This window comes from Corapipo altera, unplaced genomic scaffold (assembly GCF_003945725.1).
Source record: "Corapipo altera isolate COAL_440 unplaced genomic scaffold, ASM394572v1 107b, whole genome shotgun sequence".
NCBI classification, from domain to species: Eukaryota; Metazoa; Chordata; class Aves; order Passeriformes; family Pipridae; genus Corapipo; species Corapipo altera.
The window spans coordinates 962,215-987,016 of NW_020884951.1; the positions used below are offsets into that span (position 1 = coordinate 962,215).

At 49.3% G+C, this 24,802-nt stretch overlaps 1 protein-coding gene across 4 annotated transcripts in view; it reads right to left on the reverse strand.

Annotated features, from left to right (window-relative positions):
* Positions 1-24,802, reverse strand: part of GABRA3 (gamma-aminobutyric acid type A receptor alpha3 subunit) — a 72,662-nt gene that overhangs the window by 19,317 nt on the left and 28,543 nt on the right. For 3 of the 4 annotated variants that reach the window (XM_027663144.1, XM_027663145.1, XM_027663147.1), the window contains exons 4-5: positions 8,581-8,648; positions 4,702-4,922 (exon numbers count right to left, since the gene is read on the reverse strand). In XM_027663144.1, the coding sequence (XP_027518945.1) occupies positions 4,702-4,922; positions 8,581-8,648 (289 nt within the window). The remainder of the gene's footprint in view (positions 1-4,701; positions 4,923-8,580; positions 8,649-24,802) is intronic. The other variant, XM_027663146.1, reaches the window with a different exon arrangement.

Genomic DNA, 24,802 nt, shown 5'->3' on the forward strand with positions numbered 1-24,802 from the left:
ATCACATCATCCAGCCAGTGTATCCTTTGGCTCATCTGTCCTAGGAACCAGCAACAACTTAGGCAGAACTAACTTGAAGTAAAACCCCAAACTCCTCATGGTTTCTCTTCGCTTTGCTGGCACAATTGGCACCAAAAGTGGAACATCCAGGACAGAAACCATGTTTTTCTCTTTAAAGTAACGGGAAGTCCTTTGAACTGCGCAGCACAATGGCAAGGAGTGTGAATCAGGCTAAACACACCTCTCCCAGGGCTGACGGGATAACAAACCACTTCAGCTTCGTTCTCATGGTTACCGGGAGCTTAGCAAAGCCTTTGATGTGTCATTAGAGCCCCTGTCGTTACCTGCGTCGTGCTGCAGGATGAGCCAGAACCTCAGTCCAATTTCTGGGACGCAAATCTAATAATCCCTCGGTGCATGAGCAGTACAAAAACATGACAGCACCCTGCACAGCAGAACCGACTTTGTTTATGCCAGGGATGCTGCTTGAGTTTTGTCCTGATTTCTTCTCCAGGAGATTCATTAATAACCACAGTCAGGCCGAAGAGTGTTTACAGTTTAGGCTGTGTGAGAATCTAGGTTAGGTTTAATTGCCGGGATTTGAGCTTGAAAGCCAAATTGCTTCTAGGATCCTTGCGCTGGATCTGAAAGCACTGAATTCACTTTGCATCCTCCCCCGGCCCTTGGAGATTTCAGCTCATGATGGCAGAAATGCAGTGAGATAAGGTGTTCTCTGAAGATTTCTCCCTCCTGGGACAGTTTCCTTATAAAAGTCTGCCTGCACAAAGCCAAGCCTGGAAAACAGATCATCTCTGTCTGTGGATCCACTCCGGAAACCGTAAGGCAGGGAAAAGCAAGAGCAAATCTCATCTAGTCTATCTGCCTGCTTTTCTGTTTATCAGTCAGTCTACCTCTGGTCTGCTTGGATCTGTCTGTGCTGTTGTCTGGGATCGGCCCTGATGTGGGACACAGCCACATAGCTGCCAGTCCAGACTACTCACAACAGTGCTGGGATGTCCCAGCTGCTGCTCTTGCAGAGAGGCTGCACCTCCATTGTGTGGAAGGTGCTTCAAGCTCCAGCCTGGGGCAATCACAAGTTGTCTGGGCATTAAAAACCCCCAGGCAGTAAAGCCACCCCAAAGCCTTTGCTGAAGGAGACCCTGGAAAGCTCTGTGCCTTCAAGAAGCAGCATGGGCAGCTCAACCCTCTGAACATATTATAACAGGCAGAGGACTTGTTACGTGGGGTTCAACAGCCCCTGTATGTCTGCAGATGTTCTTTCCCTCCTGTTCTGACTCACCCCAGGGTTCCCCAACCCTCCTTCCTCAGTGCTCATGCACTACCACCAAGGACTTCTGTTGTCTTCAGCAACACAGGCTCTCAAGGCAAAGTCTTTGGACACGCAGCTGAATGTCAGCCTGACAGGTAAAGAAAACATCCTCTAAGTGCCTAACTTGAGCAGGTATTGTCTGGGAACCACTCTGACAATAGCCACAAAGCCTCAACATGCCATTCTGACAGTCCTTGCTAAGAGCAGGAGAGCTTTTTTTAAAGCCCAGATTCACAAAGCTGAATCCCATCAGCACAGCATTAAACTTTCACTATTTTCATATGCTTCAAGGCCAGGAAAAACCAGAACATTATCTACGTGCCCCACACAGTTCAAACCAGAGAGTACATCCAGAGACTGCTGCAGCAGCTCAGCTTTTGTCTCTACCTTATGTAAATCCATGCACAATTCCCAGTTTGTTGTGCTCAGGTCTGACACCAGAGCTTTGAGACCCCAGCTGGGCTTTTGTGAACTACTGGGATCTTGTAGGAGCTCCACAAAATAGAGCAGAGGCAGGGCTACGTAATAAAACTGTGTTCCCCGTGCCCTCTAAGGCAGCTGGAGTGGCAGGGAAGGTGCAGAGGGAATAGAGAAATGCAGTTCTGTGCTGTGGTCACACAGGCCACACTGTCACCCAGGTGCCAAGGCCTGCCAGTGGTCAGATGTTTACACTGTGATGTTGCACCAATCCCTGAGGAGACTGTGCCATGACTAAAGGAGATCTCTGGCAGCACAGCTGCAGCTGCTGTGTGACTCCTTGAAGCTCAGGTCAGTGATAAAGAGGCTCTCTCCAGGAGCTATAAATATTGTCACACAGGTGTAATTTTGCTGGATGTGTGTGACAGAGTTGCTGTTCCACCAGAGCAACTTCATCTATAACTGCGAGCCTTGACTAAGAGAAGTTGGCTTTCACAGCAGGATAAATGGCAGGAGACATGCCTCTAATTGCACATCAGCAGAACTGATCCCTCAAGGATATTGGCTGGTACAAGGTAAAGGAGCAGGATGTTCTCAGGAGTCAAACTGCATGGCAAGGTACCAGTCCAGACTGAGCCTGCAAGGGAACACCTGGGCAGTCCTGCCAGGCCAGTGGAAACCTGGTGAAAGTCCAGACTTGCTCCATAGTCATCAGGACAGACTGTACCTCTCTGGGATTCACCCTTTGCTGGGTGCCAGCTGTGTGAGGCTGAGATTTGCTTCATGGTCCTGTCTTTCCTTTGAGAGGGACACATATGCCTGCCCCTGGGTATGGGGGAGAACAGCAAATGTGCCACTTGGACATAAAACACATAAAGCCCTTGCCTGGAAGGAGGTTTCAAAGCACTTAACAAGGGAGGGTGATACCCTTGTCATGATTTTACAGAGGAATCAAGGTGTGAGTGCCCAGGAGTGGCAAAGCCAGGCAGGATTTGGTCTCTGAGCCCAAGGCATGATCCTGGCCCATGCAGTCTGTGCCCTTGCATCTTCCTTTCTGAGTATCTCTAAGTGGGCTCTTCACCTCTTACAAAGCCTTAGAAGTATATTTAAGGTGGGCAGGAGCATACCCAAAAGGAGGCCCTTCATCCCCCAGTTCTTCAGGATACAGCTAAAACAAAGGATGTTTCGATTTTATTTAAAAAACCCCCATGGCTCTGTTTTCTTCCAGAAGCTCATTCCCAAGAGTCTCATGATGCTGCCATCCTGGCACCTGCCCAGCCCTAAACGGAAACATAAATCCAATACTTTCTTAGTCACACAAAACTTGCTGCAGCTAATGGCTGTTTGCTGAATAAAGAAGAAGTGAAATGATATAAAAGCTCTGAAATTGAGCCCTTTTTTTTTTTTTTTTTGCTATTTATGCCAGCAGCTCCTGTAATACTTCACAGTCACACAGTGATACGAACAGAGGGAGTGTTAAGTTGTCTACATGCAGGTCAGAGAACTGGGAGCAGAATTGAGCCCTTGAGTCAAGTTGGGCTTCTCCCTTCATTTACCCCATCTGCCTTAATATGAGATCACTGATGTGTGGAGACCTAAACCCCCAGGGCACTGGCAGGATTAGCTCATATTAGAGAACTGCTGCACAAAAGTAGAGCATTGTTTATCAATGCAGGCTGCAAAACTTGCTGACACCACGTAGATTCACAGCCAGTTCGACTATGAAGAGATGAAATTCTGCCTGGTCCTCAAAAACAGAGGTGAAAGTGCATCATCTCAGCACACAGAATCCACAATGAAGCCTGTTACAAGTTAGGATTGGCTTGAAGATGGAGACAGAGCGAACAAATTTTTTTAAACAAAGATTTACACCTTTCCAAAACCAACTCAATATCCTTTCGTGTGCATCTATGAGTAACTTGTTGTTTCATTTATAAGCCCGTTTACCTCAGAAGGCAAATTAGTACATCGACCCCGGGGGGCAAACATTATTGACGTGGGTGAACAGCTTACAAGTGTACAGAAATATCTGAATAGTTCTGGAATGAACATACCATTAACCCAAAGGCATTTCTCTTCCTGCTCTCAAACTGTTGTAGCTTAATGACAAATGTTATGTACCAGGGCTGCTCTTGAGATACCCAGACAGGACTGCTCAGGCACAGTTTCCCAACAGCAACTGGTGCTTTCAGAGGAAGGCCCCAGTTGCTGGAGCTCACAGAGAGGTTGCCCAGGCTGGTGCTGGGCAACCCAAGAGGTGCTGCCTCTTGTTCAGGGCTCTCCCTGACATCCCAGGAGGGGGTAACATAAGCTAGGTTAAACCTAGAACTTCAGATAGCCCCGAGAACCTGGCTTCTCCAAAGCACAGTTTTTAAGAAGCTGTTGTTTGGGTTTTTTTTCCTAATGATGTGCATTGATCACCCAGATCCAGACTTCTGATTCCACGAAGAAGGAAAAAAACAACCCCATTGTTCTCACAAGCAAGCTCAGTCTCATTAGATGTTTGAAATGGCTGTGCTGTAACATGCTGAACAAATTTAGGTCTGTTCTCAAGCTGCTGGAGAATAATAAATCCTCCCATCCTATTGTTCCCCTAGCAGCACTGGATATCTGATTCATAACCCATCACAGGTCAGGAACAAAATTATGTCAGCTAGAGCATCAACCTCACAAATTATAGATCCCAACACTTCTACCTCATCACATAAAAGAAAAAAAAATCAACATGAATGATGAGGAAAAAGCTACCTGTAAAAATGTGCAAAGTTGAGGATCAGAGATGATACATAGGTAGGAAACAAGGGTAGCAGGGAAAGCAGCAGTGTAAGACTCAAGTGGGCTAACAGAGTTAGTGGAAGTCTGCATAAATCCTGCTGTCATGCACCCTGAGGTCCCATTCTGGCCTGTATGTGTGCAGGGACCTGGAATACCCTGGCCAGGAGGCACAAACCTACCTCATGGTGTACAGGAGGGTGCCGTTGTCCACCAGGCGCAGCAGCTTGTTGGGTGTTGTCATGTTGTGGGCAACAGATTTCTTCCCGTTGTGGAAGAAGGTGTCAGGAGTCCAGATCTTGCTGGCCAGCAGGTTGTTCAGGGGAAGTATTTTCATGGGACCATCAAACTTCAGCCTTTCATCTCTCCAGGACTGCCGGAAGAAGACATCAATGGTGTATTCCTTTGTGGGGAGAGGAGAGAAAAGTGAGTCAGCTCAGCTCTTCGTTGCAAACAAGGGGATTCAGGAAGTATCTTCAGTCATGGAGCAGACTGCATTTTGGCACACCTTGGGTGATGTGAAGTGTGGTGCAACAAGAAGCAGGAATTAAGAGCAGTGGAGGAGAGACGGTATTTACCACATTTTGTATAATGACTCACCTATGATGTCAAAATGTGCATTCCAATGTTTCTGACCACTGCAGACAAATTGCAACACAGACTACAACAGCCAGTTCTGGGGTAGCCCTCCTGCACCATCACCTTTACCCAGATGTTTCAGGGGAGGGAGTGTATTTGTGTGCAGCTACATGGGCGTTTTAAAAAGCAAAAATAAAGATCCTGCAGATGGAATTTGGCCAGGATACTGGCAATTGTATCCCTGCTCATTAAAAAATATAATGAAATCTACTTCCATGACACTGACTTAATGTTATTTTGTTCCCCAGGCCACCTCTAGAAAAGCATTGAATCAAGGACTTCACAAACTTGCATTACAAGATCCTATGACTTTCTTTTGTCTTCTTTTTCATATTTTTTCCTTTTTTCTCCCCCCCCTTTTTTTTTTATTTCTTTCAGTTAGTGTAGAAACCCATTTCCTAGGCCAAATTCCAGCTGGGGCAATTAGAAGTCATCTCTTTGGAGTACTGCAGCTTCTTGATCGGTGCCTGCAGCCTCAGAAACCACTCGATCAAAGCAGCAAGGTCACTGTGGCTCCATGGCCACCCCGAGGCAAAATCAAATCAGTGCACCCAGTGGTCCCTGTGTCCTTTGAGGGTTCATATCACTTGAGGTTCATGTCTTCAGCCCATCAGCACGGGCTGCACCACTGCTCACCTCTACAGCACACACCTCTGGCTGATGAGGGCTTTCAGAGCCACGAGGCTTTCAGAGAGAGAAGGGGGCTTCAGAAAGAAGAACAGTCCCAACCCTTCTTCCCCTGCCGTTGCAGACTCATAGTCTTTATTTACGTGTTCCTGGAGGCTGCAGGACCAACTAAACTTATCATTGTGAGTGATTTCTTTCCTGCAGCACTTCTCAGCAGCATTTAAAAACTGCTGTGCATCAGCTTCCTATAGGACAGAGAAATTCCTACAGGTTTTTGTGGCAGATGGCAGCTGAATGAAAGCATCTCAGTAAACAAGTTCATCCCTGCTCCCTGGCCATGGAGCCACCCCTGCTCAAATATGAACCTTCTGGAGCCTGGCTGGGGACAGGGAAGAGAAGATTCTACATTCCTACAGGCTCTGCCATGTACTAGATATTCTGCCCCTTCATGGAAGAGATCTTTGTGGTTTTAAGCTCAGTAAATGGATAAAACCAAAGAAATGAGCCCGTGTCCCAGGAGGTTTGGGAAAAGTCCTTATCAGGAGAAGATCTCTCCTATTCAGAACCCTGTTCCTGTTAAAAAACAGCAAAGAGGCAAAACATTTTTATCAACTTTCCAGGCCTTGTTTTTCTTCTTTTATGCTAAGGAATCATTTCTGAAGAAAAGAGAAATCATTTTGAGAATCTTCCCCTCTTTTCTATACTTCTTTCCTTAAAAGCATCATTCCCAATTCACCCCTTCCAAAGAGCACACTTAGTTCTATGTTATGCTCTTCTCCTACTTATAGAAGCAGCTGAAAACATCAAGACTGAGTCTGTCTTCAGAGTCCATCCATGAAACAAAAAACTCCCTTGAACTCTTTTCTTTTTTTTCTTTCTATGATCTCCTGGGGACCGAGGCAAAGCTGCAAGAGCTCAGTGCCGAAGATCCAGGCGCGCGTCAGGCTCTGCTTTCCGAACCGAACTAAAAGCTGAGATTAGAAGTCCCTCGGAGCAGCTCAGTGAAAAAGGTCCACACGTCCTCCTCCACGCTCCGTAACCAGCTGCTCTCCTCCCCTCTGCACAGCAGCTCTACCTGCCTCTCCTCCATCATCATAATTACAGTCTCTGTCTGCAGCAGGACACGCCGGAGCTCTGCAGGCAGTGAGTAATGGCTGTGGGAGGGATGGGAGCGGATCACCGGGCAGATGCCAGCGGGGAAGGAGGGACTTCCCGCTCCCGAGATAAAAGGAACCACAGCAGAAGAGCAGGCTCTCCCCACGTTTCTCTCCCTCACGTTTCTGAGTGCATTCAGCAGCAGAACAGCGGGCTGAAGCGCATTCGCTATGCGTTTGGAAAATACACGGAACGAAAGCACGCGAAGGGGAAATAATTTATTATTCCTTAACTGTCTTCCTAATTTTAAATTCATTTTGTCAAATCACATCGCGGAGAATACCTTCCTCTTTTCAATACCTCATATTTCTTCTTCACAGTTCATTATACACACTCCCTTAATCAAATATGCTCCACCTTGGAAGTAATTATCAGATACTCCCCATGGGCTACGATTGCTGAATATATTATGGGTCTCTGCTGCGGTAGGAAAGCAGGGAGAGAGGGAGGGAGAACTCAAATGAGGTTAATAGTCTCAACTAGGCTGACATCAAGTTAACTTCTTACCCTGGAGGGAGTGGTCTTCCCAAAGCAACAACGGGTTTGCAGGATTGAATGAGCACTTCCATGAAACACAGAGGTTTTATTCTCCCCCAGCTCCTCTGCCTGTTAGCGCAGGATTGTCCGTGGGACAGCTGAAGAGAAGTTCAGGCCGTGTCAGCACAGAAAATTAAACCCTTCCAGCTCCAGAGGTGCCATGAGAGTCACAGGACATTGCTCCAGCCTGGCCTGGCTGGTGAGAGCAAAGCCTGCTCCTCCTCCCAAAGCAGGCTCCCTCCACGGCCAGGACAGCCCACTGCTGGCCTGGGATGTGTGAGCACCAGGCCACCTCCGGTGCTGGATGTGCAGGAGGCTCTCAGTCCTGAATGCAGGGCTGTCCTCACGTGGCATCCTTGAACTGTGGAGCAACCATCCCGAGTCAACTCTTCTCCGCGCGCCTGGGTGCCTGTGGAACACGAGCTGCAAGGAACGCTGTTGAGAAACCTCACTATTAATTATGCTCCACAGTCCTGTTTTAATTAGAAGACAAACTGTTGTGGGAATACAAGCCTAAATTCAGACCTCAGGCCTTTTCATTAATAATTTCCCCTGAACATGTCAAAATACTGCAATCAGTTCATGCTTTTTCTTTTTTTCCTCTTTTGCCTCCTTTCCGGTTCGAGCACTGAGGACAGTCTGATGGTGAATCATTCTCTTCTGGAATTGCCATCAAACCAGACCAGATTCTGGCATCCTCTCCTCGTCACAGGGAGCACCTTCCTTCCTCCACACTCAGACAGGTCAGGGAAAGGTGGCTGCAGCAAAGGTGCTTGTCAAGGCAGGTAACGGGGGGAGCATGCTATGTTCATGTCTCGGTCCCGTGGGCAGACCCCACTTCATTAGGTTGGACTTGTAGGAAATAAAAAGACCCTAAAGCTTGCAGTGTGTCTGAGAAGTGCAAAGGTATTGACTCCCCAAGGGTGTATTATCAATTGATTTCCAAAAGCCTGAGAAACAACCCCTCTCTACCACTCGCACTGAGCTACCACCAGCTTTGCCGTTTAGGAAAATCCCACTTTTGTCCAGATATTCCTGGGACGAGGGTGGGACACATCCACAGTGGCTGCAGGAGAAGCCATCCCTCCCCGTGAGGCACCTACCATGTCTGTGTCTGAGACAGGGCCGAAACTTGTCACGTAAATGTCTGTCTTGACTTCGGTTACACTGTCTGGGACAAAAAAAAAAAAAAAAAAGAGAGAAGGGAAAAAAAGCAATTAAAGAACTGAATTTTCTTGTACAGGGAAGGGTTTGGGGGTTGTTATGCAGTGTTTTTTCCTGCTCTGCTGAACCCTCTGCACCATCCTCTGTGCCCTGAGCAACGGCTGATTTTATCACTCCTAACTGGGCAAATTCATCTCCAGCACAGCTCTGCTGCTTCCCACACTTACACTGAGGATGGATATGTCCCACGTGGCCAGACACTGCGTATTTATAGAATCCATGTGGCTGCACGATCCATAACGTGGTGCAGATCCCCACGTTTTCAATACAGAGGTGCTTTGAAACTCCTTTTAATGTGAAATCCCTTTGTGTCTCCCAGCCTGATAAACAGCCTAGCAATGTTCCACCAGTCTTAGGAAAGCCTGGGTTTGTTACAGCTTCAGGCTTATCTGTATGTAAAGAGAATCAATATTCTGATTGCCTTTTACTGCCACCGTGCTCGCTGTTCTCCTAAGTGCCTCATTCTTGCGAAGCTGCTGCTCGCCCACATCACATGCTCCCCTGCCCCCAGGCTGTGCTGCCCTCATGGATGCTGAACAACAGCCTCACTGCCCCAAAAAAGACACCGAGCCCCAGATCCTGCCCCAGCTGCTAAAACCCAGGGGCCATTTCCATCCCATGCCTTCAGATGAAGATGATCCGGAGAGCTCTGCAGAAGGCGGCCGTCAGCACGTGCTGAGCAGCACACACAGCTCTCCTTCCTGGCTTCAGTTGGCTTTGGCATGTTTCCTGATTGACATCTCTGCTGCTGTCCCGTTTTGCAGGGAAATCAAGGCACGGTGATTTGCCAGATTTACAGCCCTACGCTCTGCCCACTGGGTTGTGCTGAAAAAATGATGGATGAGGTGCCCTGAGTTGAGCACTCGGTTACCATAAATCCTCACCACTTTAGGGATAGATCATGCTATTGTATGGCATTAGCTGGCTCAGAGCTGCTCTCCTAATGAAACCAATTTAAAGCCCCAAAGCAGGAGTTCATGTTTTATGCACAGTACCCAATTTTGGCCACTGCAGCAGCTTTGCAAGTAGCCTGGATGGCCTATTGCTCAATTAAGTTATGGAAATCCTTCTGTCCCCTGACAGTTATTTTGCAGTACTATGAAGCTTAGTTTTGTGCTTCAAAATTTTGCATCCCAAAATAAGATAATGCATTCTGGCAGGCTTTTCTCCTTAATGGCTAAAATATACATATATATGTCTTTCGTTATTATGGCTGGAAAGCTTCTGACGCAGCCTATGGCTGGTATTATTGTGCTATATAAGTAACCCTTGATCTTTCCTTGATGTGATAAAAAGAAGGTTAAAGAGAAATATGTATGCAGCACACTTTGTGAAACCCCCAGAAGTCTAAACAAAATGAGTTACTTCTGCAGCAAACACTCAGGGTATTCTCTGTCTCCCTCCAAACAAGTCCCCAAATGAGATACACAGCAGAGAACACTCAGTGATGCAAGGCTCCTTCTGCTACCACATGCTGTGAGGGAAAGTTAATTGTGTTCTAGAGAAAACACAAACTCTCTCTCCCCCCTCCCCTCCCCTCCCCAGCATTCAGTTTTCAGCCACGGATCTCAGATCAGGATCCACGGCCACCCATGGCCAGGGGACACAGTCCCTGTGAAGTGCAGAGGGAACAGGGTGTCCCTGTTCATGTTTCAGGGACAGGGGTCCATGAAAGGGCCTGTGCTTCCCAATGTGCTCTGTTGGGTTCAAGCACAAGGGAAGGGATTCAGTAAGTTGTGAGAAGACAAAAGGCAGAACTAGTTTTGGACGCATTTGGTAAGACCCTGCAATCTTTACGTGAGCCTTTATGTCCTTGTCAAGCTGTAAACAATGTGTCACAGAGCTCCAGGGAGCCCTTCTTGTTCCCTTCAATCTACTGGCAAATCCAATCAAAAATAATGGCATTATCTTATTAAAATTAATAATTAATATTAATAGCCAATTATGGCCCAGAGCTGAAGAGGATCTCCCATTTCCAGGCTGCAGATGTATTCCCCAGGCCAGGCCATGCAGTGCCTGGTGCAGGGACAAGCTGGGGCTTCACCACTGGCTTACTGATGTCCCTCAGCACACAGGAAAACAAGCTCCATGCACCTTTCATGGTAAAAGCCAGACTGAACTTTCCCTGTTAATGTGTGCTCCTAAGGGCAGGATTTGGCTGGGAGCCAGAGGGATTTCTGAAATTAAATCATTGCCACGCAAGCAGGGATTTCAGCAGAGCTGGGAAATCCAGAGATAAGTAAAACACCAGCAGAACAGAGCGAGCTCCAGCCTCAGAGACTCAGTTCCTTCGTGGTCCTGCAGCCCAAGAGCAACTGCACTGCTTGCAGCTCTGCCAGAGCTCACTGGCTCTGTGACTGGGAGATCTTCTCCTCCAGAGCAATCAGGAGCTACTCATCTAGCCTTCCTTCTCCCTGCCCTCACAGCTACCCACCCAGAGCCTGGGTGAAGAGAAGAGACTGTGCATACTTTGGCAGCAAGAGAAAGCTGAGAGAAGATCATCTCCTGCCTCTTCTTAGAGACACGGCAGGGAAATCCTTATCTGGTCCTCAATCCACAGACAAGCTCGCCCTGCTGCTCGGCTGTTTTGCCCAGTCCTCACCAAAGATTTAATAATTAAGGACTGTACATAGGGTTAGGTGCTTTCACTAGATCTGTTGCAGAATGTTAAATTACACTTTTCCTTTCCTAGTATCATTCTTCCCTGTAATTCAAAGGGTTTTGGATGCACAAGTTAAGCCTTCAAGCCTGCTGGGGTGGCAGGAGGATGCTGCTGGTCCTGTTCATAATCAGCCAAACAAAAAAAGAAAGACTTGGTTCAGGCAGGAAGCTGGAGAAGGGTATGGACCAGCCCTGGCTGCCCTAAGTAATGGCAAACACTGCCCTAAAGAGGGCTCAGTGTTACTCTTGGTGGGCTGCACAAACCCCTTCCAGCCACCCTGCTGAGCCTCACTGTGCCCCAGGTCCTGCTGGGGACCAGGAAAGCAAAAAAAGACCCTGGAGCTGACATGAAACTAGAAGAGCAAGAAATTTTCAGATTCAACGTTTGTACATGGGCAGAATTTAGAGACACTAGTGGCATGCCACGTTCCCAAGCCATTTGTTTGAGGCTGGTTCCCTGGTCTGGGAGCTTTTCCCATTTATTGGCTCAGCTTATTCCCAACCCCCAGCACAATCACGTTTCTAAAACCATCTGGAGCAAGTGTTTGAGCAGCAACAAGGTGCTGCAGGTCACCCAAAGCTGCTCCTTCTCCCCCAAGGCACAGAACTCGCTCTCTGCCTGCCCGGCCACGCTGCCTTGCTCCCTCCTGGAGAAATCCCCCACAGCTGGGCAGATCTGCAGTGCAAATGCAAAACAAACCATCCCTTCCCACAGTGTTACCATGGCACTTCCTACACCTGCCTGCTCTTTAAAAGCTACCCCTCTCCTCCAAGAATCTGTTACCCCAGGCCTGGCTGCTCGTGTACACCACAATTGTCCCTCCCAGCCAGGGGTGGAGGGGCCAGATCTGGACCCCCCAGCTGCAACACCAGCAGGGTCTGTTGCTTCCCCGGGTGTGCAGAAGGTGTAAAGCAGTAGCAGCTGCTGCTGAGGTGCTTCAGGCACTCCATCTACCCTCGCCCTCCCCTGTGCCACCCTCCAACTCCCCATTTTCCAGGCCCTGGCTCAAGGCAGACACACCCCCCCCCCTTCCAGCAATCCCCTCTTTAAGCGCTCATGACTCCCTGGGCCTGTGAGGAGATAGCTGTTATTTACAAAATGACAGAGTGCTATTTTTACTTGCTTCTTGGAAGCACCAGGAGCAGCAGCAGAGCTGGAATACAAATTACGCCGCCTCGCTGCCTCTCCCCTCCCTGGCTGTGGAGCCGAGCGATTCTAGGAGGTGGGGGGCACAGGGGGGCTGAGCAGCCTCTCGTTAAACATCCCGCCGCACTCAGCAAGGGCTGTTTATTCCGGAATCTCGGCCGGAACGCGATCGGCTCTCGCCAGGTTGCGTTTCAGCTCCGGAGGTTTGGGGATGCGCTGAGCACGGTCCCGTTTCCCGGGCGGGGGTTCCCAGAGGCGCTGCCGCAAGCCAGCTGAGATGATGTGCCTGCATCCGAGCGCTGGGGGCTCCCGAACGATGCGCGCCATGGAAACGGGGGCGAAGCCACTGCGGCTTCGTGCAGGGGATTCCTGGCTGATGCGCTGACGTCAGCGAGGATGCACAGCCTCAGCCCGCAGATAACCGGGATGAGCCAGGGGATGGGGACCGCCCCGAGGCAGCGCTCCTGCTCTGCCCCCGGGCTGTGCTGGCATCTAAGGGAGCCTGGAGGTGACAACCCTGCCTGTGGTGGTGTCTCTGTGCAGGATGGCATGGCTGAGAGTAGAAAGGAGGACAGTGCTGTTCAGGCTCTTCTACCCCCGGGGTTCAAACCATCAGTCTGCTCCAGGCCAGCTCCAGGAGGTAGATGTTTCTGCACTGGGCTCCCTATGAGCTGCTCCAGACTCCAGCTAGCCCAATATCCTCCCACAACCTCAGGAGGACAGTAACAAGTTGATAGTGCCCCTTAACTCCCTCCTACATTTAGACAACTATATTTACCCTCAGCTCAATGAGGTCTCCTTATCCAGTGTCCCCTCAAAAACACAGAATCCCTCGGGAAGGATTCCCACCAGCCCATGGTGAGAGCAGTGTCACCTTGAAGAGAGGTGTTCCCGTGTCCCTCTTTCCCACATCAAGTAACCCACAGTGAGCACACTGGACAGGACAGTGCTTTCCAGCCAACCCAGCATCCCTGGGAAGGGAAATAGTTGGTTTGTGCTCCCAAATTCCACCTCATGCCTTCTCCCAGATCCTTGCCATGATAATTAATAAGCAGCAGCAGGTAATTCTTGTAGCTGCACACAAAAGATTTTTGTGCATGTCATTCTTCATTTTCTCAGCCTCTCACTGGAGGAATTTAATTTTCCTTCCACTTTTAGCCTCTGGAACAAAAGAGGCTCCTATGACCTGTGCTACAAGCTCTATGAGCCCGCTGGAACTGAGCTGCACCACAACCCCTGGCAGCCTCTGCCTTAGAGGTGGCACACGACAGCCCCCAGCCAGAAACACCACCCTTGGGCCCCTCCTCGAGAACTTCAGTGCCCTCACACCAGGACTCCTGCCTCTCCCAGTCCCTACCTTGGTTTATCAGATGGCCTTTTAACCTGTGGTGCTGCCTTGTTTCGGGAAGTAGGAACAGAGTGATGCCCCCTTGCAGGAAGAGATGCATGGAAAGGGAGTGGCACATCTATGGATGATGTGGCACATGGTACCCTCTCTGTGAGTTTGCCCTTGGGACTGCCAGGCCAGTACTGTGAGAGAACAGGGAGGCACAAGCAGAGGGGCAGGTGCCCAAGGGGAGTGGGACCTCTCCCCACGGCCTCAAGCTGCAGGAATGGAGACACGACATCTACATCAACAACCACACACCAGAAACCTCTAATGTAGCCTTCACTGATGCTCTCCTGCTGTGGGGCCAGTCACACTCTCCCACACACATTAGAGTTGCTTTTCTTTCAGTTTTTTTTGCTGAGGAGCTCAGAAATAGCAGCAGAGAAGGAAACATTTCAGTGAACATCACTGCAGTGCTGTTAATGCCTCCTGGGCTTGTCCAGCCCAGCCAGGGGACAAAGCTGACTCCAAGGACACTGACAAAGCTCCTGCCACACAAAGGCCACAAGGCAGCACGAGCTACTGCCAATGTCAGGACCACAAACATCCCTGCTGCACCTGGGATGCTCCCACACCTGGTATCCTGGGAACAGAGGCTTTACTTGGGTCAGGAGGGGAAGGCTGGGGAAGAGAGATGGCAAAAAAACCTAAGAATGTACTGGCATTTCCTCCAACCTCTACAAAAGGGAGAGCAGAGCTGGAGTGCAGAGCTGTGGGCAGGTCTCAGCACCCCCCCTTCTCTCTCCTCAGCTGTTTTTGACTCAGGGCTCTTAGACAACACATGGAGAAGTCACAGTCAACCTCTTCAAACTCCCAGTCCCAAAGAAAACATACATATTTTCAGACGTGGTTTGGCTGTTGTAGTGCCTCAGCACCCTTGTATATGAAATTACTTGCTCAGAAGCAAAAGCCAAATCTTCTATCACAGATATTCACCCTGGTCTGACAAGCTCAGCCTGGGCATCTTTCCCAAAAGTGGACAGCAGAGTGCACGTGTTCTTCTTACAAGAGGCAGCAAGAACATACACAGGGTGTCTTGGTCCTGTCAATGCCAAATGGCAGAGAACAGGGCCAGGAGTGTCACCAGGAGGGCTGGCAGCTGGCCCAGTCCTTCACAGGCCAGACAGAGCTAACAGCAGCACCGGCTTTAATCCCCTGAACCACCTAAAATAGCAAAGCATCTCCAGGAAAACTCACTTGGGCACAATCATCAAGACACAGCCGAGACCCCACTGGCCCCATACTGTGTATGGGGGGAGGGTAATCCCACAGGTAGTTCAGCCCACCCAGACCTCACTGCCTCTGAGGGCATCTGCCTCTCTCTAATGAGCACAGAGATGAGGATGACCACAGTGCCACGGATGAAGGCTGGCCTTGGCCTCATGCTCCCACCTGGGACAACGTGGTTAAAGATGATGGGATGCTCATCCACTGCAAAGTGGGGTCAGCCAAGGACTGAGCACTGGGAAATTTGTACTCTGCAAAATAAACCACATAGTAAGGAAAGAAACAATATATAAATGTCTGAAACAAATGTCTCATCTCAGCAAAAGCAGGGGTGAGTAAGAGCCTGCAGGGGATTGCCAACAAGACCTTTGGGTCGGATCCTTTTCTAGCTCTGCCATGTCACGAACTATTTGTCTAATGTAGTTTTCCTTGGCTGTTTGCTTGATTCCAGAATAACTGGGTCTGTGTAACAGATCTGACCCACTCAGTTACGCTCCCAGTGACTCCTGCAGGGTTGTGACCAAAAAGGCATCACATTTACAGGGGAAACAAGGCTGTCTGCTGCTCTCCATGGAAGCAGCAAGCCTGTTCCCCCAATCCTGGGGTGCCAAGGCATCTTTTCACCCACTGCTGCTGTTTAAATCCCCTGGAACTGCCAGCATTTGCTGTACAGCCAGTTCCCAAGTTGCTGCTCTGTGAGCCATGGTGATTAATTACTACCTTCTCTCTGGTGTGAAGGCACATCAGTGTCTATACAATTGCATGTCCTCCAGCCAGACTAGTGAGAAGTCATCCAATCTGTAAACACAGATATGCATGTGGTGGCACTTCCAGCTGTGCTTCTCTCCTTTCTCCTCTCAACTTGGATATTCCAGCACGGGGAGAGGAAGCGGTTCAAAAATAATTTCAGGGGCTCTCTCAAGAGACAGCCAACAACAAAGCCACTCCCACGTGATGAGAGAGATCAGCGTGGTCTACAATTACATGTTCTTAATTCTTCAGTGCAGATGAAGTGAGATGATGTCTGTGAAATCCTCAGAAAGACAGCCTCCTGTCCTGGCTCCCTTTCTTAGCAGGGCCACAGATTGCTGAAACAATGGAGAGATTTATTCCCTGTCTCACACAGCGTGCTGCAGAGGCAGTGTGCTAATATGACTGCATCCCATGTCCTCTGCAGGAACCGGGTGCAGCACCAAGAAGTGACCCAGTCACCACTGGAGTATGGTTGTCTAGGATCTGTGGCACACTGTCATGCACTGATGGATGTCTAATTCCTAGGCTCAAACTCCTCGGGTTCCATAGGGAAGATCAGCTCAGTTCTTGGAAGAGAAATCCTTAAGGAGTCTGCCAATGTGCTGTACCTGTGCTCGTGGCTCTGATCCGGGTCTGAGCTCTCCCTACACCCACACAACATGTTGGTTATGGAGTTTGGATCAAGGCACAACTACTGCTTGAAGCAGAGGAGTCAGACACACCTTGTTCCTCCTTGCTTCCAGCACAGTGCCAAGAGGCACACAGGGCATCTGCTTGTGCCTTTTGGGTGAGAAACTGCACTCCCTCCCTAGCACAGGCTGTTATTCCCTGGGGATAACAGCCCAGAGTAGCCCAATTTTCTGGTCTGACCTTGCTGCACTGAGCAGGCTGCACTGCCCCTTTGTCTCAACACAGGAGGAGTAAGGGGGCTCCAGACATACCTGGCACAGTACGTAAATCCACATGTTGCTGGAGAAGGTGCTATAGGGTTTTCACACACCCCCCATGCTGGTGAAAGGCATTTTCTCACATTTGTCAAGAGTAGGGGATACAGGTTAGAGCTCTATCCAGCAGAACAGCTTAGGAGAGATGCTGTTTAACCAGCAGTGGAGCCACCACACCCTGCTTCCTGCAGATCATCTTTTCCTCCCTGTTTTTCTGATGCCTAACACCAGTTGATCCCACCTAGTTACCTCTCTCTACTTTGGGTCTTTTTCCACTCAGCTGCATAATTCCACAAATCTTGCAGGGACTTAAAATCTCTGAGATATCTACTCTTCTGTCAGCCAACAGGCTCTAAAGCTTACAGAAGACAAAAGGCAGAAAGATGGATCTGATAAGCCTTACACCATCAGGTTTTTAGCCAGGGCTCCTATTACAAGACTCAATAGAATGATGCATTTGGCACATGCAGCTTAATTTAGCTCTCCCTCATTGCCCTGTGCAGGCATCCACATGCACATACTCTCATCACCACGTTAAGTGACATAAAATCCACATCCAGAGGTTAGAATCAGGATGTGTTGCAAGTTCTTGATATCAAGTCCAGGCGGAATAGAAGAAAGAGTCAGAAGCAGCAGCTGCTGGAGGGTGTGCAGTCATGGAGGCTTTACACACACCCTTCATTCTCACACATACAGACTACAAACAGAGACTACAAATTAGCTGTGCTATTTTTGCTACAGACAGAACTAAGACAGAATGAACAAAGCTACTGTCGTTACTATTTTAAGGACTCAGGACACCCTCAGATGCCATAAAGACAGAGGAGGAATATGTATGTAGGAGCATGCTTTTAGAGGTTCCACAGTGCTTTGAGACCCTGTGGTAATGAAAGAGAGATGCTACATAAACATGTTTGTTATATATTATAAATACAATGAGAAAATGTGTGAATGTAAATTGTCATGCATAATTTAACATTATTCAGTCTTAAAGACTGTCCTTGATGGCTAAGCCAGAGGCAGTCAGGGAAGGGAATCCCTGCTAGTCCCTGTGGACAGGGGAAGGGCATTCAGACAGCACTCTGTTGCCAGGTGGTACACACAGCTGTGGCCCAAATAAAACCAAAGCCAGGAGAATTTTCCTGACCACAGGCCTGCAGGATGTCTGCATGGCTGTATGCACTGGAGACACCAATAGGATTAGGGTAAAACCACCAGATTGGCAGCTCAGCATCAGGCAAATCACTCCATGTTACCTGCAAACCACCTGTCTTTAGGGTTGGGCCTGCCTTCATGACCTTATCTTCAGTTAATTTTCCTCTTCAGGGGTCAATGACAACATTCTGGTTGGCTGTATCAAGGGGTCTTGGTGAGCAGCAGCCTCAGAGAAAGATTACAGCAGGTTCTGTGCCCCTGTGCTGTGGCTGAGGTTGCAAACACAGATGAGATGAGGCACCAGAACAAAGCAGCCGTGGGGCTCCTGCCTTTGCTCTATCCCATCACGTGTGTGTGACTCAGCTGGGAGAGCCAGTCATTACACCAGGCTTATCCAGAGCCTGCATGGACACAGTGCATCCCTGAAGCTTCTTCCTCAGGGAGATTGCAGACTGGCCCTGGAAGGTTTTCACTTACTTCCTCTCCTAAAAAAAAATAAATCACTGAACATTTCATTAACTCATTCTCAGCAAGTCTTTCTTCAACAGAAATCACCTCCCAACAGGCCACAGTTTCTTTAAGAGGAGCTGCAAAAACTTCAGATCAGTGCCAGTAACATCCAAAGCATTTATAAAGCAATTACTGAGCTCTGTAATTCATCAGAGCTCAAGGCAGATCCCCAGGAAGAAGATAAGCACAAAGGTGCAATACAAAGCTGCTACTGCCAACCTGAGAATCACTGATATGGAGAAAACAACTGCAAAGAAAAATCATAAAAGCATTCAGGTTGGAAAAGATCATCAAGTCCAACTGTCAGTCCAGAACCACCATCAGTGTTCACCACTAAGCCACGTCCACAAGTGCCACATCCACACATTTTCCAAACACTTTCAGGGTGGTGACTCTACCACTTCCCTGGGCAGCCTGTTCCAAAGCCTGACCACCCTTCCAGTGAAGAAATTTTCCTTAATACCCAATATAAACCTCCCCTGGCACAACCAGAGGCCATTTACTGTCATTTACTTGTTACCTGGGAGCAGAGCCCGACCCCCCCCCGACCACAACCCCCTGTCAGGGAGTTGTAGACAGTGAGAAGGTCCCCCCTGAGCCTCCTTTTCTCCAGGCTGAGCCCCCCCAGCTTCTCCTCATCAGACTTGTGCTCCAGAACCTTCCCCAGCTCCGCTGCCCTTCTCTGGACACACTCCAGCCCCTCGATACCTTTCCTGTTGTCAGGGGCCCCAAACTGAACACAGTATCAACCAAATCAAATGAGACACACTGCATTGCATTGCATTAATTTTATGTCATTGCAGAGGGAGAAAGAATAAACAAGGTGTCTCAACCAAGAGATTTGCAGGCTGAGCTCTGAGCTCCAGCCCCACCACTGCTGCTGGCACTGAGCATGCAAAGAATGCAATTCTGCTATACCTAAGTTCCCCCATCTGCCTTTTAGCCCCAGCACTGCCTTCCTGTGCCTCTGGCTATATCTTGTTCCAGGTTGCTTTGCAGGCTGAGGATTGCCAGGCCACATGATGGACTGTAGTGTGCAAAAAAGGGAAGAAAAAAGAAAAAGGAAAAGAAAGTGACTCTTGGGGCTTGCTGTACAGCTCAGAGGAAGGGCCCATTTAATTTTCAAGCCTGTCCCCTGAGGCCAACGCCAGGTACTGAGACAAAGATACAAGAATACAGAATACCATAGCAGGGAGCAACAGAGTAATTTGCACTCTGGTTCCCTTATCCATTAGCTCCTGGCTGGCATTTCCTTCAGTGGAGGACTTAATCAGCTCCTCAGACAGTGTGCCTCTGGTGATGCTTCTGGCATCCTTCACCTCCACAGAGACTTTCCCTTCTTCATGCACCCCAACGTGGTCTCCCTGCCTGTGAAGCTGCTGAGCTGTGCCAGAGCCCAGCTCTCCTCCAAGCTGTCTGTCCCCTGTCATGCACGGGTCACTGGCTGCATGGTCAGTGCTCATTTACTCCTCAGCAATGCCAATACAGAGCACAAATAAACTGATCTCATTCACGCTGCCTTGCACCGGTCAATTTAGCATTTCCCCTGATGCTGGAGGGCTGCCGTGTGCCACGACAAGCTCTCCTCCCTGACTGGGCTTCCCCCTCTGCCACCTCTGCCCACGGGGTTGCCACGCACTGGGAAAGGCATTGGAAAAGAAAGGAAAGCAAATAAACACAATGGAAAGGAAAGAAAAGAAAGAAATGCACAGACTGCCATGTCCAAATAACTCCTCCCGGGTTTGCTGTCCCAGAGTCGCACGGATAAACTGAGAGTCTCCAAAGCACAAGATCAATCCCCAAACACATCCCGTGCCCCTCCATCACATCCCCTCTCACCTGCCTTCCCCAGGCTGCCCAGGGAAGTGCCTGTCTGCCAAAGGGGGCCAGCAAACCCTGGGAGCAGTGGAATCATCCCCACAAGGCAAGATGAGCTTAGTCGTGCACTCAGGCTGTTGTTTTATCCCCCAGGGAGCGAAATCATTTCAGAGGAAATTCCTTTATGGCTCTAAATCTCCTCTTCCCCAGCCAGCATTATCTGTCCCAAGGACAGGAAGGCTTTTTTATCACCGTCACTCACAAAAACTCAGCAACCAACATGGAATTGTCAGACCTGCCCACTACATGAATTACGATATGCTGCTCGATACACTGATGCTCCCATTAGAGACAAGCAGAGGGCAGATGCCTCCAGATGTATGTAGTTTTTAATTTCCTTTGCTGGGGAAAATGTTTTCTTGTTTTAGTGATGTGTGTTCAAAGCGTTCCAGTTCCCATGGCAACCCCGTGCTTCCACTGGAGATGTCATTTCTCATGCCATCCCTTCAGAATTCAACATCTCCTAGCAGAAGTTTTGAAGAAATGTCTCTCTTAAATATATATTTATTAGAGACACTGCCTGCAAGTGTGTTTTATTGACACGTTTCTTAGGTGACTCAGCCTACAGAGGAGAAAGCTGTCTCCAGAAATATGCTGCCTGCCAATCTGTCTTTTCTCAGCTTCTGTTTTCCACTAGAAGTCTCCTCTCTTTTTCTGCCACATACATATTAGCCAACACCTGCTCCTTTTTTTTTTTTAATTCCTTTCTGTTCCCATCACTCTTGCCCATGCCCAGCTCCCCAGCAGTGCAAGCACAGCAGGGTTGTGCCCAACCAACTCAGCACATGCCAAAAGTATCTGCACCCATCCCCTGCCTGCTGGCACAGGCCCCCTTCTGTAGGCAGAGAGCCTCATTATACATTTTCACACAGAGAAACCCCCAAAGTATTGCAGAAGAGACATCACTGCAATGCCTCTCCATTCTCAGAGGGCAGCATCAGGAGCATCTGCACCATCTCTGCCGCTGGATACTCTCCCTGTGCCATCCGGCTGCAGCCCCCGGGCACCACGAGCCCTCTGGGAAGGGGTGAGCACATCACAGCTCTGATCCTGCTCCCAGCACAGGAGCCTGGACCTGGGGCTCCCACCCTGGCTGGGGGAAGGATTCACGCCCCTGGTGTTACCTGGTGTCATTTGGGCACCCTCATTTCAGTGGCTCACAGCATTGTGGTACCTCTCTGGGTTCCGGGAGCTGAGGGATGCTGAGGTGGAGCTGTGTCCCTGCCTAACTCCTGCCTTCTCTGCCCCACCAAGGCACGCTGCCTGCCCCTGCTCCCACACAGCCCTTGCCTAACCATCACAGCCCAAAAACCTCCGCCTCCGGCTCAGAAATCCCCCGCGGCGAGATGTAACATCCCACCCACGGCAGCTTCCGAAGGTTTTTAACAGGACCCCCGGGGAGAGTTTCTATTTCAGGCTGCAGGCGCGGAGAGAACAGGGAGGCCCCTGCAGCCTGCAGGGATGCCCAGACTCCCCCACCCAGCAGGACCCCAGGTACCACAAAGCCCTCGACCCTCCCTGGCATCACGATCAGCATCTCCCAGCTCCCGACAGCTCCCGGGAAGGAGGCGGTACCAGCCCCAGCGAGGGTCCCGGCGGGAAACCACGCTGGAGATCTTTAATAGAGCTGTAACCTTACAGCTCCAAATTGCCTTCCTCCAGCAGACAAATCCGAGCAGGTAAATCGGTAGGAGCTGAGCAGATCCGGAGGCTGATGGAGCTAATCCCAGGCATGTTTAAATGCAAAGACCCAGGGAGCCTCACTCACACCCTACATGATCTCTGGAGCTCCCCGCTGTGCTTAATTCTCAGGTGCAGCCTGCTCGGGGGGGTGTGAAAAGCAGAGGAGAAGGCAGAACACTGGGAGCAAACACCACACGCCAGCTTCAAGGTCACGACAGTGTCCCTCGGCAAAGCCATGCAGCAGCCAAACAGCAGCTCCTGTTCACCCCGGCTGGGAAACCACACGGGGAAACGTTGCTGGTGTCCCTCAGAGAAGTTTACAAACGTTTCCTTAACCCAGCCTCGAACAGGGACACACGGGCTCAGGGGACACTTCTTGCTGACTCCAGACTTCACATTAATTGTACCGTCCCACCAGCCATTAATCAAACGTCTTCCACTTGCATTTTTATTGAAAATCAATTTAATAAAGTAGGTGGGAGTCCACACGCTTCCATAACATCAGATAAATATTCATGGGCGCTTACACTGCTTTAGCTAAATGAGTTTTTTAAATTTAAACGGTGCAATTTCCTTTTTCCTTAATATATATCTTGGCCTGCCCTTGTTCAGGAATAGAGACGAGGTGGGACTCAGCCCTGTGCTGGCACACCAAGGAACACTCCTTTGCTGTTGAGCCAGCACCTTTGGGCAAGGATAATGTCATCCATAATTGGAAATACCAGTCTGCTGGGGTCAGCATCGCCTGGAGCAAATCCCCAGATGGGATTCAAAAGGACCATTTGGAGTTGAAAATTCATTTTCAACCACTAAAAGCGTGGCCACCATTTTTACCTTGGCATGTGTGCTGCTTGATATCCACTTCTCCCTCCCCGTTCACGCAGCCATTGTGCTCCAACAGCCAAAGCTAACGAAAGCCCTCAGAAAATGCATCCTCCTGGTGCTCATTGAAGGGGGAATAAAAGGCTTCCAAGCTACCAAAATACACAACACACCAGTGAAAGAACAGAAACACACCCACTCAAAATTGGTGAGTCCTCAGAGAAGGGATGAGCACCAAGCTCAGCCTCACTGAGACAACCTCCCCCTGCAGCCCTGGGGAGGGCAGGTTGACCCCTTGCTCCCTGGGGGAGACTGAGGAGCAACCCCAGCTGAGGCTCCTTGCTGCTGTCCTCCTGCCCAAAGGCAGTCATCAGAGCCCAGATGGAAGGAAAAACCTGACACATTGATCAAATCTAGGAGGAAGGCGGGATTCAGACGGTCCCTATCAGTGAGAGATTTTATAGCATCTAACAGCTCTTTGTTCACTGGAGCAGCGAGGAGCTGCGGCTTCCAAAAAGCAGCAATGCAGGGCAATTCACCCAGCGCCAGGATTGCTGTCATGTTCTCCCAGTGATACCCTGCTCTTGAAAGGCAGAGCTTTAGAAATCAAGCGCATCATCATTTTGCCTTTGTTATTAACGCAAAGCGACTTGTTTGCATCGTTACAGCCTCGACCTAATTCCCCGTGCACACGCTCTCCCCACAGCAGCTCAGATCTCTGGACAGGCTTTGCTCTCCCCGTGCTTTAATGACATGAAGGATGTGACTGGCCCTGCAGACAGTCACAGACAGCCCCAGCCCAGGAGCAGGGCACGAGCAGCCCTCCCTGCCCTGTGCACTCCCTCTCACGAGCTCCCAGGAGTCGCATTTCCCGTGTCCCAGCCCCAGGGTGTGGGTGGTGTGAAGACAAATGGAACCCATGAAGTGTCACCATAATAATTTTCTCCTCATCCCCAGCAGCTACTGATGCAGCAGAGGTGGGCAATCCCCACTTTCTGATGTCATGAGACAGTCTAGTCACTCAGTTCCTCCCCAAACACAGTATCCACTGTGGGGACAGTTCTCCTGCAAGCCTCCAAGACTACTGACTCCTCTGATTTCCCCCCTATTAAGACAGCAGCCATTCTCCAGAGAGATCATCCTTGCTGGAGACAAACTGCCTGTCAGCAAACAGCATTAAATACAGGGTATCATATTTGACAGATAATGGCATGCTTTTAGTTTTTTCTCTCTTGGATGCAGGTCACACCACTAATGTCATCTGCAAAAGCTGAAATCCTACATGTGAAAAGGTAAAGCTTAATTGCCTTGAACAGCAACTCTTGTATTGACTCCAACATAAGGCCCATAAATATTAATACAGCTATATTTAGACCCTTTCAATTATACATACAAAATTGAACATCTTTCTGGGAACAAATCAGTCCAGATAGTGTTTGGATTTTTTTTGCTTTTCCCTTTTTAATGCATTCTGCATCAAAATAATAATAACTCCAATAGACCTAAGGCTTTTTTTAAAAAAAAAAAATCCAACCAAACCACCAACAACAAAACCAGTGGATGGAGGCAGAGGCTTACAGATATTTTCAGCTGGCTCAACCAACTTGCTCTGGAGATATCCAGTGGCACTTTCATACTCCTAAACCCCTCTGCCTCACATGGTTCCCCTCTTATTTGTTAAATTCAGTCCCTTTTCTGGCTGGCAGTAAAGGGGACCCACTAAAGGTGTGTGCACAGAAGGACACACACAGAGGAACCAGCCCAGCCTGGGACCTGGGGGTGCCAGGTCACTGCTGGCAGGGGGATGCTCCAGAGGAGAGGTGCCACCCGAGCATGGCCATGCCCACACAATGCCTGCTGCTGTCAAAGACCTTCTCTTTTGTATAAAAATCACATCCACTTTACTGATTTGCAAATTAATTATACATCAC